This window comes from Felis catus, chromosome B4, assembly GCF_018350175.1.
Source record: "Felis catus isolate Fca126 chromosome B4, F.catus_Fca126_mat1.0, whole genome shotgun sequence".
In the NCBI taxonomy this organism is placed as follows: domain Eukaryota; kingdom Metazoa; phylum Chordata; class Mammalia; order Carnivora; family Felidae; genus Felis; species Felis catus.
Window position 1 is genome coordinate 35,509,238 of NC_058374.1, and position 16,443 is coordinate 35,525,680.

General features: G+C 45.8%; 1 protein-coding gene and 1 long non-coding RNA gene across 46 annotated transcripts in view; one reads left to right on the forward strand and one right to left on the reverse strand.

Annotated features, from left to right (window-relative positions):
* The window catches only part of CACNA1C (calcium voltage-gated channel subunit alpha1 C), a 753,388-nt gene that overhangs the window by 81,129 nt on the left and 655,816 nt on the right, over window positions 1–16,443 (reverse strand). For all 40 annotated transcript variants that reach the window (XM_045061160.1, XM_045061161.1, XM_045061174.1 and 37 more), the window contains 8 exons: window positions 12,795–12,901; window positions 10,545–10,632; window positions 9,654–9,761; window positions 8,749–8,801; window positions 8,278–8,424; window positions 6,709–6,910; window positions 4,978–5,136; window positions 4,248–4,358 (listed from right to left, as the gene is read on the reverse strand). In XM_045061160.1, coding sequence (XP_044917095.1) covers window positions 4,248–4,358; window positions 4,978–5,136; window positions 6,709–6,910; window positions 8,278–8,424; window positions 8,749–8,801; window positions 9,654–9,761; window positions 10,545–10,632; window positions 12,795–12,901 — 975 coding nt within the window. The remainder of the gene's footprint in view (window positions 1–4,247; window positions 4,359–4,977; window positions 5,137–6,708; window positions 6,911–8,277; window positions 8,425–8,748; window positions 8,802–9,653; window positions 9,762–10,544; window positions 10,633–12,794; window positions 12,902–16,443) is intronic.
* On the forward strand, window positions 520–12,231 carry LOC111561309. 6 transcript variants are annotated; one of them, XR_006600460.1, is made up of 6 exons: window positions 555–649; window positions 939–1,019; window positions 1,285–1,458; window positions 2,354–2,508; window positions 8,024–8,183; window positions 11,908–12,231. It is a non-coding gene; the product is annotated as an uncharacterized LOC111561309 (long non-coding RNA). The 6 variants fall into 6 exon arrangements; XR_006600461.1 differs by lacking the exon at window positions 939–1,019 and having other exon boundaries at window positions 520–649; XR_006600458.1 differs by having other exon boundaries at window positions 547–1,019.

Here is a 16,443-nt window from a genome sequence, read left to right on the forward strand (position 1 = left end):
TCGTTCTACAACAGGAAAGTCCTGAGGCTTCAGTTGCTCTTATTCAAGAAAGCTGGGGTACCAGGAGGGTCAATGAGGGATTTTCCTTTGGTTCTTTTGACCTCTCTGGACCATTATCAGGCTAGGAAAGAGCTGAAAGAGGAGGCCAAGGTTTTGATCACAGGATGCTGCCAGGGTCAAATGCCCTTTAGCATCCTCCCCTGGGGGAGATACTGAGTGGGCAGCAGCCAAGGGGAAGGTGATACATCTCAGCAACAGCAGATCTGCTTCTTCATCCCTCCATGACCCATGTGAAAGTTTACAGGGAGCAGAGGAGTTAGGAGCCTTTTACTGCAGGGATTCCTACCTTTCTGGGCAACTGACTTCTGTTGAGGAGGACAAGCCTGGAGCCTCTCCTTCTCTCCCCACCTCCTCATTGTGCTTGCTGAGTCATTGTCAACAGTAAATCCCAGGCAGCCACGTGACATCATCACCCCTTCTGGTAAAACCTGTAGCTAACAGTGGAGTATCTGTGACCAGGTTTTTGCCTCTCCCTCCACGGTGATGTCAGAGCTGCCCAAATGGGCTAAAGCCTTGGAACAACCCAGGATCATTCTATCAGCCACCAGGTGGCTGGTGGCTCCCCTTTCACCTGACATTCTCACCTTGGGTAAAGTCCAATCTGAAGTTTTCAATGAGATTGTACTGAATCTATGGGTCAGTTCGAAGAGAAATGACATGTTTATAATATTGAGTTTTTCAACTCATGGACATGATATTTCTCAACTTACTTAGTTGTCTTTAGTTCCTTTCTATGAAATTTTATAGTTTTCTCTGTAGAGATCTTAGACATTTTTGGTTAGATTTATTCCTAGGCATTAGATATTTTTCAGCGCTTATTATAAAGTGTATCTTAAAATTTTTTTCTGTCATTGCTGATGCATTTCAATTCATTATAGAACAGTGCAGTTATTTAGTTACCTTCAGAAAATTTTAACCAAGACTTTTCCATGCTGACCAACTTGGTCCTGCACAATCAGGTAGGACCCAGGTACCATTCAATGTCTCCAAGTATCTCCTACTCTAGGGAAGGGATTTCCTTTGGCTTGCTGTTAGGTGTAGAATCAATACTACTATTACCTACTGCATTCTCTTCAGACATCACCACAGATCTCTGAGGTGGGGGACTGATTGCTCTAAACTGGTTTATATTCACCCATAGTTTTTGGTGTGTTTGGAATAGAGTGTCAACTTAAGGAGTGGGGCAGTTGGATTTAGGGCAGGGATTTACTTGAGTAAATTCAGTTTCCATAGTGTGGTGAGGAGAACAGAAATGAAGAACTTGGCAACATCAATCACCATGAAGACAATGAAAGAACAAAGTAAGAGTACAAAGTGATCCAGCCAACTCTCTGACCAACCAACCAATCACAGACACTGAAAGAATAGAGAAGAAAAGTCAAGCACTGAGAACTTCAGGTAACTTCTCCCTGGTTACAATTGATGCCAGTCTTCTACACCCTTGCTACCTGACTGATCTTTCACACCCAATGCTTATAAGTGCAGACTCATTCATATCATAGATAAATAATCATTATAGTGAAATAAAAGGTGCTGAAGAGAATCTCAGTTAATGGTGAGATATGAAAGCTGTTCTGTATTTCAGGTCACTGTATACACCACTGGTTCTTGGCTTATAACACCAGGGCTTCAAGTTGTTTCTGGTTTGATTTTATGCCAGTTTTGGAGGATGCTTTTCTTGGAGTCTATTCCCTAAATGAAGAACATAGCTTAATGAGAAACTAGGACACCCTGTTCTCTTCAAGTCTCCTTCCAACTGGTCAACCTTCCTTGCATGGCCAGCCAGGTCCAGTGACCCTTACCCCTCTTATAATCAGAAGTCCCTTTTGAGGTATTCACAGAAAATATCCATTTTTCTCTCAATTTACACCACAGTTTGACCCTGGCATGTGTGAAATGCAGTTGACCCCAGGATAGCTCTCTTATTTCTTTGGGAAAAGTTTCTCTTAATTTATTCCATCTTCTCACAATAGAAAACTAGGGATTGAGACAACTAGGAGTCACTCTATGGTTTAGACCACCTCAGCTAGCTACTTCCTAGAAAATGGCTTACTCCTTGATCTGCAGGATTTAGGTAAGGGTGTCTTTCAGGCATAAGCCCCTGCAGGGATCAATTTCATTTTCTTCTTAGGGCAGTTTGCTTAATACATCTCCTGTACTTATGAGGTATAATTCAGAAAGTCCAATGCAGGGTTCTGCAGACTGCATCAGACACCATCAGAGACACATCTGAGTCAACTGTGGAATGACTCAAGGCTTTGAAATATTTAAACCATATGTCTCATGAAACTAGGTGAAAACGATGCCAGTTTCTCTACTAGAGGCTGTCATCTGAGACTGAAGCTCAACTTGGCAATGATCCTGTATTCCCAGCCTCATTGGTCACGTTGCTGTGGGCTGTGAACCTGTCAGTACTGCTGAACCACATGACTTGGAATAGGACCACAGGTAAGCAGAGGTACTGTGGGCCCCATGGAAGGTGGCCAGGGACATTTAGTGGTCTTTTCTAGGCCAGGACAATATTTATGCCCCTGAATAAGACTGGGTTTGGAGGGGAAAGTGAAAAGAGTATATTTTCTGCCCTGGAGGAGGTAGGAAAACACCATTATTTTCACCAAATGACATTTATTAAGAGTCTTATCCTCTGAAAATTAGCCAAGATTCACAGGCATTCTTTGAGAGAAGGAATAAGTATTACAAGAATATTGTCTGTCTTATCTTTGAAGTCTCTTAAAGGTTGTTTCCCTCTTTCTGAAAAGTACCCAGCAGAACACCTGACATGGAAGATGCTTGGCACAGTGGAAATGACATCGACTATAAAGTCAGAGGCACCAGATTCTATTCCCAGTTCTGCCACTTAATAATGGTGTAATTAATATTACACTTAATTGCTCTGAGCTTCATTTCCCTCTTTCCTAAAATGAGGATGCTAATACCTTTCTTATGAGGGTGTTTTGAAGATTATATGCAATGAGATATGTGTAGCACATGGCAGGTTATTCAGAAATGTTAGTTGTATTTTAATTCAAAGAAGATGACATCATGGTAAATGAATACAGATCCAATAGCCAAGGAGCACCCCCTCTGTCCCAATTAATCCCAGGACAAGTAAAAATTTGAATAAAAATGGAATATATGGTCAAGGACTCTTCCTTTTTGTCTCTTTTTGATGTGTTGTATCTGTAAAAACTAGTAAAGGAGGGGGAGAGAAGGCTCAAAAAGCTGGAGAGGTTTCCTCAAGTCTGGAGCCATATGATTCTCTTAAAACCAACTCTTTCCTTCTTACTGCTCTCCAAAAGGGGTTGTGGTAGCCAGAGAAGCCACTGAGTTGCTGCTATACCCTCCCTCAGGAGTAGCTGCCCATGTTGTGAATCCCAAGCCAGGGGATGCCAGTGATTCTGACCTGTCTTCAGGGGTGGAAGATGGTGGGTGATATTCAAGTCAGTTTACTCCTCCATTATCCAGGAGAAGGGAGTGGGGCTGGTTAGGGGGGCACAGAGAATCCAAGATGACAGGCAATCCAACCTTCCCTACCCTGCCTCATTCAGCCAATAGTTCTAATCTTTCTTCCAGGCTTTGTTTCTAGAAATTGCTTATAAGTCTGCTTATAAGACATTTGCCCTTTTTGTACTGGAAAGTGCAAGGGAACAATGATGTAGCCTCCAAGGAGGGGAACAGGAGGTCCCCATAGGCTGGAATGCTGAGCCCTGAGCAAATGAAGCCCTGGCTGAGCTTGAGGGTGGTCTGTGCAGCTGATGAAGTGAGAGAAGAGTAGAACAGCAGCCTGAGTGAATCTGGGGGACTGGTTGTGAAGAGGTTTGGTTTGCCAGTTGGTGGGAATAGCTGCTTCTAGATTATGTGTTGGGGGGTGAGGGTGGAGACAGGGTAGGAAAGGGGAGAAGAAGGACCATCATCTGCCTCCTTGGAAGAAGAGGCTTGGCTCAGGGAGGAATCTGTTTCCTGTATATCCCAGCCATGGACTAGACTAGAGACTCTATCTCAAGGGGTTGTCCTGGTCCAACTCCTGGTAGATTTAGGAGGTATAACATTTGTCTTCCAAGAACATGGGGTCTTTCACTGATTAGTTTTGCCCCTCACTCTCCTTCTTTCAATACTGGCACTCCTTCCTCCCCTTCTTCTCCATCTCTCTGGTCCCTGCAGATCAGACACCTTTTTCAGAGGCCTACCTTGGGTTTGAAGGCAATGAGCTTCAGAATCATCTCCACAGTGAAGAGGCCAGTGAAGAGCATGTTGAGGATGTTCATGGCGATTTTGAATAGGCAGCTCTGGCCATAGTGCTGAGGGGAGGGGAAAGATTGTGAAAATGAGGCGGGAACATCCCTACTCCTCACCACCCTCCTCTCAACAGAGATCTTCTTTGAACTAAAACCTGGAAGGCCATTCACATCTCCATGGGCAGTAAGATGGACTCAGGAAAACCTGCAAATTCTTCCCTTCTCTGCTAGCTCTGAAAATGCAGGTTGGCAGAATTCTGTGTTCCTGCTTTGATTGGTTATGACAACTTTATGGAGACTTCTGGCTCTCAGGAGAGCTCAAGCACAAGTTGACTTCCCTGAAGACAGGTGGATATAGAACCAACCTCTACACCCATGCCTCACTGATAATAATGAGCTCTTCAAGCTCCCCCTCTGTTCTCCATTTTCTTCACTCTAAATGTTTTCTTAACCCAGGCTCCTATGGATTCTTTCATAAGATGCCAGAGAGGAGCTCATCCTTGAAAGGGACACTTATCTTTCTCTATCTGGGAAAAGAAGACAGTTCTGCTCTTTCTGCTTCCTTGGTCAATATGAAGGTGACACGCTAGAGACAGCCAGGCAGGTCTTCTACACTTCATATCCTCTCCTAGTATTCTCCCTCCTGCAGGCATCACATATCCAGGGCCCCCCTTGCACTGACCTGCATTGCCAAGCAGATGGTGTTGAGCAGGATGAGGACGAACATCAGGTATTCAAAGTAGGTGGAGTTGACCACGTACCACACTTTGTACTGGTGCTGGTTTTTGGGGATGTACCTCCGCAGGGGCCGGGCCTTGAGGGCATATTCCACACACTGTCGCTGGGAGGGAGGCAGCGGGAGGGTTGGGGTGGGAATGGAGAGAGGGTGTTAGTAACCTGGATGATGTGTGTGGGGATGGCAGAGGAGGGTGGGATGTGGATGAAACTATACACCTTGGGAGTCAGAGAAATAATCTACTGCTCTACCTCATTTATAGGTTTGAGAGACTATTTGGACTTAAAAAAATTTTTTCTGTAACTCCCTAAATGAAGGAAAGAATTGCCTCTAGTCAATCTCCTTACCAAGATTTAGTCATGGAGTTTGTGTCTCATTTTCTCAACTTGGTAATGTCTGGTATGCTGCCAACACTTAGTTGGCATTTGATAAATACTGAATGACAGTTCCTCTTCCCATTGGTTATTTCCTATGCCACAGATGCTCCTTGGGGCACTTCCCTCCTCAACTTTTCCTCCTATCCTAAGTCAATCTTCCTTATTTACCCATGTACACAAGATCTGAAGATAGTTCATGGATAGGGGAGGAGATCTTAGGCTGACGACATTCCTGAGACTCCAGAACAGATCTAGTTCATTTCTCTGCACTGTGCCCAGATTCCTATGTCAGGAACTGGCGAGTCATTCCAGCCTCTTCCCTTACTCTCAGCCTCCACACCCAATCTCTAAGCCTGACCAATTTTATTTCCTCTTATTTTCTCCACCTCCACTATCATTAACCTGATAGTAGAGGAGGGTCTAATCATCTCTCATCTATATTTTCTAATTAGTCTCCTTCTTTCCTGTCTTTCTTCCAATCCAAAGGTCATAGAACAGCCAGAATGACGAGTCTAAACTCAAGATGTTGACATCAAAGTCCATGAGAGGTCCAGCTGGTCTAACTGGTGTAGAGCTGAGTGTCTTGTGCTATGTGCTTTCCCATATGAGACCTTAAGTTACTCACACACAGGGATATAACTCCTCCTTACTCTCCCCATTGAGGAGTCTAGCTGGGGAACTGACCTCAGTGACAACATGTTGCAGCCCACTGTAACAGCTTCATTCTTCACTGATGGAGTTGCCAACTTTCTCAGAGGCCACAGAATACCTTACTGTCCTGGCATTATCACATTATTCCTACTGAAGCCTCTTTCTTGCCCCCACCTCATGCACAGGCCTCTGTGTTTTACTTAAACCATTTAAGGGTTTTCTAAGGCCCTTCTCTTCCTCACCCCTGAAATCCTCACTGCCTCATTGCTCTAGTTTCTTTCTTCATTATCAGTGTGCCAACCCACATGGGCACTTATTAACTTGTTAACTTCTAAGAGATAGGGTGTGAGGTTTTTTCTCACAGCATCTATCATGGAGTCTCCTTAAGTAGGTGCTTAACAAATATTTGTTGGCTGAATGTCAGATTCAGGATTTGCAGAGATTTGCATTTCTTTCGTCCAGGGCCTTCCAGAAGACTGACAGCCCTATCCCCTTGTTGAGGAGCAGACAGATGATCTTAGCATCTGCATAGATCTCTCTTCGGACCTCAGCCTCTCTTCTGGGTTGGCCACAGGCTGCCAACTGCTGTTATTCCTCACATGCTCCCCACCCGGCCCTGCCACCTGTTCCTCTCTTCCTAGAAAGCTACCTGGTTCTTGTCCAGTTCACAGTTCTTGTATTCCTGCTCCCCCTGCTCCTGGAAGGTGACGATGACAAAACCCACGAAGATGTTCATCATGAAGAAGGCAATGATGATGATGTAGATGATGAAAAAGATGGAGATCTCCACACGGTAGTTGTAGATGGGGCCCTTGTCTTCTGTGTGGGAGTCGATGGAGCGGTACAGCAGCCTGCAGGAGGAGACAGGCCCCACAGAGGGAACCAGAGAGGCAGTGTCACTTCTGTGGAATGACAGCACCACTACTCCTAGGTATCCTCAGGATCAAGGGTGCTGGAAACAGCTATAGGCTGGGAGTCAGAAGATCTGGGTTCAAGTTCCAGCTCTGCCACTTACTGGGGTGGGACCATGGACAAATCAATCTCTTTGAGCCTCAGATTCTTCATTTGTGAAATGGAGAGACAATAATTCCTGACTTTCCTACCTGGCAAGATAGTTGATATAGTGTATACGAGGGTGTTTTGAAACTGTCAAGAATTTGTAAAATGAGTCATGGACATTGATTTCAAATACTGGAAACATTAGTAAATATTGAAACAGCTTTGCAAACTGGCATAGGCTCAGAGGATGTTACAGTGAGCATAAAATAAATCTATCTGAGAGCAAATATCCATTTAGATAAAAATATTAGGTAAAAATGACCCAAGCTTATTCAGATCATCAACAATGGTTTGGGTTTATACTTAGGTAGTTTATATATGTATGACATTATATGTGTATGTTTCTCTTCATGGACAGGGATTAACTCCTCTCTTTCTTTTGTTAGTCTGCACAGTACTTGGTTATTCTCTAGGTATCATCTATATTTTACCATATAATAATGGGACTCTTATCTAAGATCCATGTGTGGTTACTGACTTAGGAATATTTAGAATTTTCTTTCTTTTAGATGATAATTTCCCTGGAGTGCACTGGGTGGGGCGTACGGGGAAGCAGGTGTCTATACAAAGATATATGGAACACCTGATGCACAAGCTGCCTGGTAGAGGTGATAACAGTGTAAAGGGCCAACCAGGCTGGTCTAGGCATGATCTCTGCAGAGGAATTTGGATTCAGGCTTCCATCCTTTTCTTACTCTTCACCGTAATTATAGACAAGGCTTTTTCCAAGGAGACTGAGGTAGAGTCTAAAACAGATATCTTTGCCATCTCTACCCACATTGAGTGCATGTTGGGATCAGTAATTTTGAATCCTGTCTAAGGGCTATCTAAGGGCTCATACCTAGAGAAACTCACCCCATTCCTATGTGCCATGAAAGTAATGATAAAGATCCCTATCATTGCAGCTCACTCTGAAGTAGGGAAGGAGAGCTAAAAGAAGATCATTTTTGGTTGGAATTTCTGAAAATTTGACATCTTCCAGAAAAAGAATAGTCTATGTTTCAGCAGTGACCATGGTATGCAGATTGTCTAGGAACAAACCCTCATTGTTTGGGGAGGACACAGGTAAGCATGACCTGAGTGTGGGACAGTAATAAAACTTGAGGGAATAGCTTGGGCTCTAATATCAGGGTGGACAGGCTGTGATTTGCATACTCACTCTGGCCACCCCTCAAAGGTGGAGACGGTAAAGAGGGCCATCATGGCTGCCAGAACATTGTCAAAGTCAAACTTGCTGTTTTCCCAGCTGCGAGGCTGGATGATGGGGTGGTCAACTTCCCCATCCTTGTATGTGATGTAGTTACCCCTGAGAAAGAAGGAAGAGTTAATTCTTGTGTTTCTCACCTTCCTTCACACCTGACCCACCAATGACTCCTGGCTTGCTGGGTGGGATGAGACTGGCTAGGCTTAAACCCCACAGTGTGAGCCGTTGTGAAGAACTTCAGTGGGTAGACCTTTCAAGAATAGATAATCTTACATTTCATGTCAACAGTATCACATTACCCAAAGGTAGAAGTCCACCTGTCAGTGCTATCTGAGAAAGAATGGACTGTCCTTCCTCTCAGGCCAAGTCACTAACCTCTCCGAATTAACTATCCTTTGTGCTGGCTGCCCTCCAGCTTGTACTCACTTGCATTCCGCCTCGGTCTGCTTGGAACTATCTGAACAGGTGTAGAGCTTTCCCTGGAAGGCAAAAGAACAAAGTGATTGGAGATGTTCATTAATCAATGAATCAGTCAAGAAATGATTAGTGATCATGTCTATAGCCCAGCACTATGCTAGGAACTTGGGGCAAAAAGGACAAGGTGAGCAGAATCTAACAGGGAAGCCATGACTCAAATATACCAAGCAGTCAGTGAATAAAGATGCTCAGTGCTGGATGTACCATTGAAATTTTTAAAAAAGGGGAGAACTCCACTCCACAAGAACTGGACTCTTTTGGCTGGCCTAAAGAATGTGGAAGTGGAACAGGTCTCAGAGGGACAAATTAAATGGCTGGAAATCAGGTGAATTTATATGGTCAGTGGGAGAGGGCAGGGGGAAGAATGCTTCAGAAATAAAAGGATTAAGGCAGAAAGAGCAGAAACCAAGGAAGCCAGCCTCACTGTAGCCGGGGGGGGGGGGGGGGGGCTTGTCAGGAGGCAGTGAGAGAGAACCTGGATGGATGCAGTGTTCTGAAAGCTGGCTGGAGAAGGGTGGATTTGATGCTGTCAATAATGGGGGACCACTGCGGAGGTTTGAGCAGGTGAATGGCATGAGGCTTCAGAGGATAAAAGTCCCTCTCCCTTTCTTGCTAGAAGGAAGGGAAGGGATCAGAAAGGCAGGCTGCGCTGCAAGACCAAGGGGGTCCTTGGCTTGGTGGAGAGTCCTCCTTCCCAGTGGGGGAAGCTGAGGGGAGGGTGTTTGGAGGTTCCACTCATCCTAAGTCTGACCCAGGCCACTGTCCTCTTTTGAGTGTATCTGCCAGCAATCTTTCTCAGGCATGCTGACAGGAGGGGAAGGAAGCAGGAGCACAGATCAGAGCCAAGCTATTACCTTGAAAAGCTGGACCCCGATGCAGGCGAACATGAACTGGAGCAGCGTGGTGACAATCACGATATTCCCTATGGTCCGGATGGCGACAAACACGCACTGGACCACGTGCTGTGGTGGAAAGGGAAGGCAGGGGACAGGTTTCAGGAAGTGCCTACAGCCTGAGCTTCCGTTAGCCAAGGCACGAACCTCTCTGAGGGAGGCTCATGGACAGCCCCTTTGTCACCAGAGTGAAAATATGACTCAAAGAGGCAAAGCACCTTTCCAGGTTCACATGGTGATGGGATCCAATGGAACTCAAAGTCCCTTGTTGGACTTTAGGTGACTATAGGGACAAAAGCTCTGCTAGTTTCCCATTTTATAGGTGGAGGAATATGGGGGCCTCATCTGCATGTGGGGGCCCTGGGTTTGTGTGTGTATCTCTTTTATGCACAAGTTTTGCTTAGAAGTTCTGATTTTGTTTTTTTTTAAGTTTATTTTATTTATTTTAAGAGAGAGAGAGAGTGCAGGGGAGGGGCAAAGAGGGAGAAAGATAGAATCCTAAGCAGGCTCCATGTAGCTGGGCACAGAGCCTGATGAGGGGTTTGAATTCGTGAACCATGAGATCATGCCCTGAGCTGAAACCAAGAGTCAGACGACTGACTGAGCCACCCAGGAGCCCCTAGAAGTTCTGATTTTGAACAGCTGCCTTTCCTTGTTCTCTTTACCCTGAAGTGAGACTAGAAGTACAGGCTGGAGAGTCCAGGCTCTAACACAGCAGCCATTTGCTCCGGCCATTTCTGCTCTGTCCAGCCCTCCACCCCCACCCCCCTGCCTCACTTATATCCCCCCAGTCCACAGCTGGGTTGATGCTTGCTCTGCTGATGGCTCCTCACCTAGGCCCACCCTTCTCACCTTTAGCCCCTTGGCCCTGTTGATGGCCCTCAGGGGCCTGAGGACTCGCAGAACTCGCAAGATCTTCACCACATTAATTGCACTGGACCTGGGAGAGAGAAACAGGGCAGGGGAGTAAGCTCCTGTTGTGGTGGAGCAGGAAATAATGTGAGGGGGTGTCCTGACAGGCTGACCCCAGGCAAACTTGAGAAAGTGTAAAGTCTGTTTTGAGGACTTTCTTATCCTGGGACAATTCTCTACTCCCATCTACCATCCTAGAAGAGCCTGGAACTTGCCAGTGACCCTGGGACTTCCTGTTGGTGTGTAAATCATATGAAAAGCAATTTACCAGAAGTCATTAGCAATATAATGTGTTACTCAGGGGAGCTTTAGTAAAGAAAAGAGAACCCCAGCTCTGTCCCTTAACAGCCAATTCACAGAGGATAAATTCCCTAACTTTTTCATCTGTAAAGTGGACCTCATAAGTTGTTGCAGGGATTAAATGAGGAAACAGTATCTGCATCATTTGCAGTGTGCTTGGTGCATATTATGAACCGAATAAATGGTAGCTTTTATTATTATGTCTGATGAAGACATCACCAATCTCGAAGAAATATGATACAGATGGTGGAGCTTCAGGCCTTGTTGGCTGGAGGTGATGGAGGAGCTATTCTGGTGTTCTCCAGGCAGTTGCCCATTACAGGTGTATATAAAACCACCCGTTCATAACACACTCAGGACTTGAAGGAATGGATTCTACACAGCAGGTTCCACATGCCTGGATGCTAGGGCTTGGCCAGGATTTCTGGGAGCCTCAGCTTTTGCTGTTCCCTAGTGGAAATGAGGCACTAAGGTGCAGTTCTCCCCACAAGCCCCTCGGCAGGAAGCCTGCATGGTTTCTGGAGTTATTCATCCATCCAGGTGGTCTCTATCTCAACCCTCACACACTACCCATTTGCTTGAGATATCCTCACAGTCTTTCAGAGAGCCTTGTACACACTTTGGGACCTAAAAAATGTATGACACATCAGCATGAGGTTAGGATAATGTGCTCAGGAGGGAGCTGGTAGATCTGATTTCTCTGGTTCATGGTTCTTTTATCTGAAAGGATTCAAAGGGCATTCCTAGTTATCCAAGTATCTCAGGGAGGGAGTCTGTTTGTGCTGAATGGCAATGGAAGGGATTTTAAGGTTAGGTGCAGAAAGCACAGACTAAAGAAGGGGGTGGTTCTTTGTTCAAGGTTAAATAGTAGTTTAGTGGTAGTGCTGGGATTAGAATCTAGACCTGTAGGCTCCCAGCAGACAGCTAAGATGATCACAGAGATGATAACAGATGATCACAGAGAGTGTCTCACTCCTGTTCCTCCCATGTCTGCTCTTTCTAGGCTTACCATGAAAACACCCTTGGGAAAGGACACCCAGGACCCCTTTCCTCTGCCATTGGTATGACCTTGGGCACATCTCATGCCCCGAACCTCAGTCTTCCTATCTATAAAATGGTGGTAACAGTCCCTGCCCTCCCTGCAGCTTTTTTTGTGGGGATAGTAGAAGATTGTGCATGTGAAAGGGCTTTTTAAGTTGAAGGCAGAGTTAATGTTATCAGCAGATAGAACTTGGGAGAAATTAGTAATTGGATCCTTTTAAACCTGAGCAAATTGGCAACCTTGGTTGTATGGTGGAGTCACCCAGAGAACTTTTAAAATTCCTAAAGCCCGAGCCTGTAGCCCAGACCAATTAGATAAAAATTTGGGGAGAGGGATCTAGGCAAATGTCTTTCCTGAAACTACTCAGTCTATTCCACTATGCAGCCAAGACTGAGAATCTGTAATTCCTCTCTTTCTCTGTCCCCCACTCCCTTCTTCTCATCAGGTGCTTTGACTGGAGAGAGAAAGGGAGGGAAGATGGACTGGAATATCAGGGCTGGTTATGGCAATGGAGGGCTCTTGGAGCTGAGGGTAGCCAAGGGCACTGGGCAGGTAGTAGAGGAGATATGAAGGCCCTGGAGGCATTCCTCTCATTATAACTGGGCCTGGTCCTGCCTGTCATGCCAAGATCCATATATTTTAAACATATTCTGGCTGGATGGACATACCCCCCAAGTGTCACACCATTGAGGATGTGACAAAAAGCCATCATGTTGTACAATTCAGGGGTCCCTCCCTGTTTCTGTCATAGACTGGTGGCCATGCAAGACTTCAGAGTCTTGATCGTTCTCTCTGACACCCATTTCTAGTTGTGTGGCCCCATCATTGGCTGAGGGAGTCCTACTCACTGGATGCCAAAGGAAATGAGGGACACGCTGACCACCAGCAGGTCCAAGATGTTGAAGTAGTTCCGGCAGAAAGAGCCCTTGTGTAAGAAAGCCCCATAAGCAGTCATCTGCAGGGAGGCAAAGAGAAACACGAGCATGAGTGGTCCCTACCCAAGCTCCAGAGACCCCCTCATGCCTCCCTCTCCTCCCACAGCATCCTTTGGGTAGGGCAAGCTGAAGAGCAGTGAGAGGACTGGGGGCAGGCAGGACTGCAGAAAGAGAGGCAGGGCCAAGGACAATATTCTGCAATCATGTATATAACCACAAAAGAATTCCAGGCTCAGGATGGTTAAGTGGCTCCTTCCACTTACTAGACCACACCAGACTCCATATTTGAAGCCTTTTCAGATTGGGCCCTGCCATCTATCTCTCATTTTCCACTGTTCCTCATCACAGGTCCCTGATCCTGGCCCTGAGGGGCCCTTTGCTGACACTGCCCAGACCAGGTTTCCCTTTGTATGCAAACTTCCCAACCTCCTCTCCCAACCCCCAGAGCCAGATTCAGATACTAGGCATCTGGGGAAAGGTGGGACACACCTAGTATGGTGACCAACTGTCCTGGTTTTCCCAGGATTCCTGTTTTGGTACTGAAAGTCCTGTGTACCACCCAGGCAACTCTTCAGTCTTGGGCAAACCCAAGTCTTGGGCATCCTAGTGCCCAGTGAGAAGTTCTACCAATACATTTGGCAATTAGCATTCCTCCATTTCCTAACCTTAATTAGTGTTTATGATCTATGCCAAATATTCTAAACTCAATTCTATTATCTTCCTTTTAGACTGATGTTCTTTAAGGTCCAAGCTATGTGAACACACAGAGGGACAATGTGGGACCATGGTTAAAAGCATAGGCTCTGGAGCCAGGTTGCCTGAGTTTGAATCCCAGCTCTATCATATTTTGTTTGTATGGCCTGGAACAAGTTACTTAGCTTCTATGTCCCTGTTTCCTCATCTGAGAAATGAGGGTAATGATAATGTCTACCCTCTAGGGTTATTGGCATCAAATGAGTTATTACAGGTAAAACACTTACTATCATCAGAGAAAACTAAACTTGAGGCCGGATAGATTGGATTTGAATTCTGGATTCTTCCTATATAAGGATGTTCAGTTTCCCCATCTACAAAGTGGGCATACTATTCCCTGTCTTTATGAGGCACACATAGAAAGGCAACATGGAGGTCCTTTGAAGACTAAAACGGGAGCACATGGGATGGTGATTATTGTTACAGGACTTGGCTATTATTATCTCTCTCTGAGCTCAGTATAAAGTCACTGTAGATGCTCAAATAGCCTTTCCAATTCTGTTGATTTGAATTAAGAGCCAGCAGATTTCCAGGTTAAGGGTTGTGAAAGGCCATGGGCCGTGATGCATCAGCCAAAGGGAACAATTTGGAGCCAGTGGCTGAGAGACTGAGAGCAGCTCCCTGGTCATCTGGGGTCCAGTTTATCTCTTTGGAATCAGAGCATGCCCAAGGCAGCATGTCCACAGAGCAATTCAAAAGCAAACACAGGGGGAACTGACAAAAATAGCTCTTGCAACCTAATTCTTTCCATTTATCTCCTACTGCAGGGGGTCACAGGGGACTCAGGCACCTGTGTCCTGCAACAGTTTCTAGAAGTGGGTATATTATATAAAAGGTTGCAGGGGAATATAGGCTTGCCATCTGGAGGAGCTTACTGTCTTGTCTCTCAGTGAAAATCTAGGAGGGGCTTGCTGTCCTGTCTTTGAGTGAAGATCTAGGACTGCAGGGACTGGATTTGGTGGCTCCTATAATTCACTTAAACACAGAGCCTCTGTGCCTGCAGAAGGCCAAGCACCTTCCCTAGCCATTCACTTTTAGTTTCAGAGAAGGCACTGAGTCTGACCCTGCCTCACTCTTGTCTCAAATATTGTGAGGACACTACTGAGCATCACAGAGCCCTCCACGGTCAGGGAAGAGCACTCCTTGAATAGGTGCACTAGTAGGGCTCACAGTGCCAACGTCTGTCCTTTGACTTTGGGGTCCTATTTGTCAGGGGCCTAGAATGAGACCAGCACTCCAAAAAGTGTGTATGTGTAAGAGGTGGGAGGGACATGCCTGGGCAGGGCCAGCAGAATGGCCTTAGGAGAAAGGGCAACTGGGTGCTGAAAAATGAGAATTTATTTGAAAATTATTCTAGCCGTTTAAAACAACAGAAGAGGCCAGGTTCAGGTACTCAGTGCAAAGTGTCCTTTCCATACCCCGTTTTGCTAATGGCCACACAGTTCTAAGCCATTGCATAGGAAAAGCCTATTGCCGTGGTATTTTCAGCCTCAGGGAAAAAAAAGGTGGCCATGAGATTGCTGACTCTCTGAACTTGAAGGGCAGGAAAGCCGCTCTGTCCAGTCACAGGCGACCACTGCCTCCCCAGGCAGCTCTTCTAGTTACTGGATGTATCCTATAACTTGTACTTACTGCTAGGCCCAGTTCACCTCATCCCTCCTCTATGTGACAGTATTTTGCAGTATTCAGGCCAACAGTCATGGTCCTACAAGCCTTTTCTTCTTAAGGCCAAATATCCCCAGGTCTTTAAACTGTTCTTGACACTAAATGCCCCTTGGACAATGAGACCATTGTTGTCTGTGCCATGGTAGAAAGCTGAGCCTTCAGGTAAGGCAGAGGGGCCCAGTGGAAGGAGGTGCAGGGAAGTGGGGTGGGGACTGGGCTTTATATTTAGAAGCACACTGAGCATCAAAGGGAGTAGAAGAGGGAGAGGGTGAAGGGAGGGAAGGCTCTTGCCATGATAATGTTTGCAAAGAGATCTTTCACTTCTGTTTGCATGGCAACCCTGAAGGATAAACAGCACCACTGAAATCCATAAGGGAAGCTCTGTGGAGGAGTCCTGAGAAATGGGCCTCAGAGCTTTTCTTATACCAGGAAAGAGTTTTGGGTGTTTGTGTGCCTCCCTGAGTTTGAAGTCCAGAACTCAGCTCACCATGGAAAGGGGGTTTTACAGACTACATCTCAATGCAGGTAGACAGCTTTTGGTTCCCTTTTCCCACCCCCAGGGATTGGGGCCTGGTCAGATCCACTGTCTTAGAGTAGAAGAGGAAACCTGAGGAAGTCCCTTGGTCACTGGAACCAGGGACAGAAGCTGGAGGTCTGGACAGCTCAGCCTTTTGGGGACACAGACACAGTGGACACTCAAAACGGCCCCACTCAACTTGTATCTGGATGTGACAAAACTGTCATGTACATTAAAGGTCTGGGTCATGACTTAGAAGTTGCATCAGGAAAACAAGGGTTTGCAGGCTAGCTGTGGCACGTGGTCAGATGTGGACAGTGGCTGGCATCAGCCCCAGGGAGGGGGAGAGGGAGCCTGGACTCCTTGGGAGGAGGAGTCCCAGATGAGTCTCCCAGGAAGAAGACACCAAGCTGAAGGATATGTTTTAGAGCCTACAACCCTCCTGTTCAGGTAAATGAGAAGAAAGAAAATGCTGAAATGTACTTTTCCTGGGTCTCAGAACTCACATCCTGAGTCTCAGATGGAGTGGTTTGGCAATACATTGTTTTAGAGGCTCAGATGTATACTGGAAAAACTTAGAAATAATAATAAAATAAATATAAATAATATATTAATTATAAATTAATA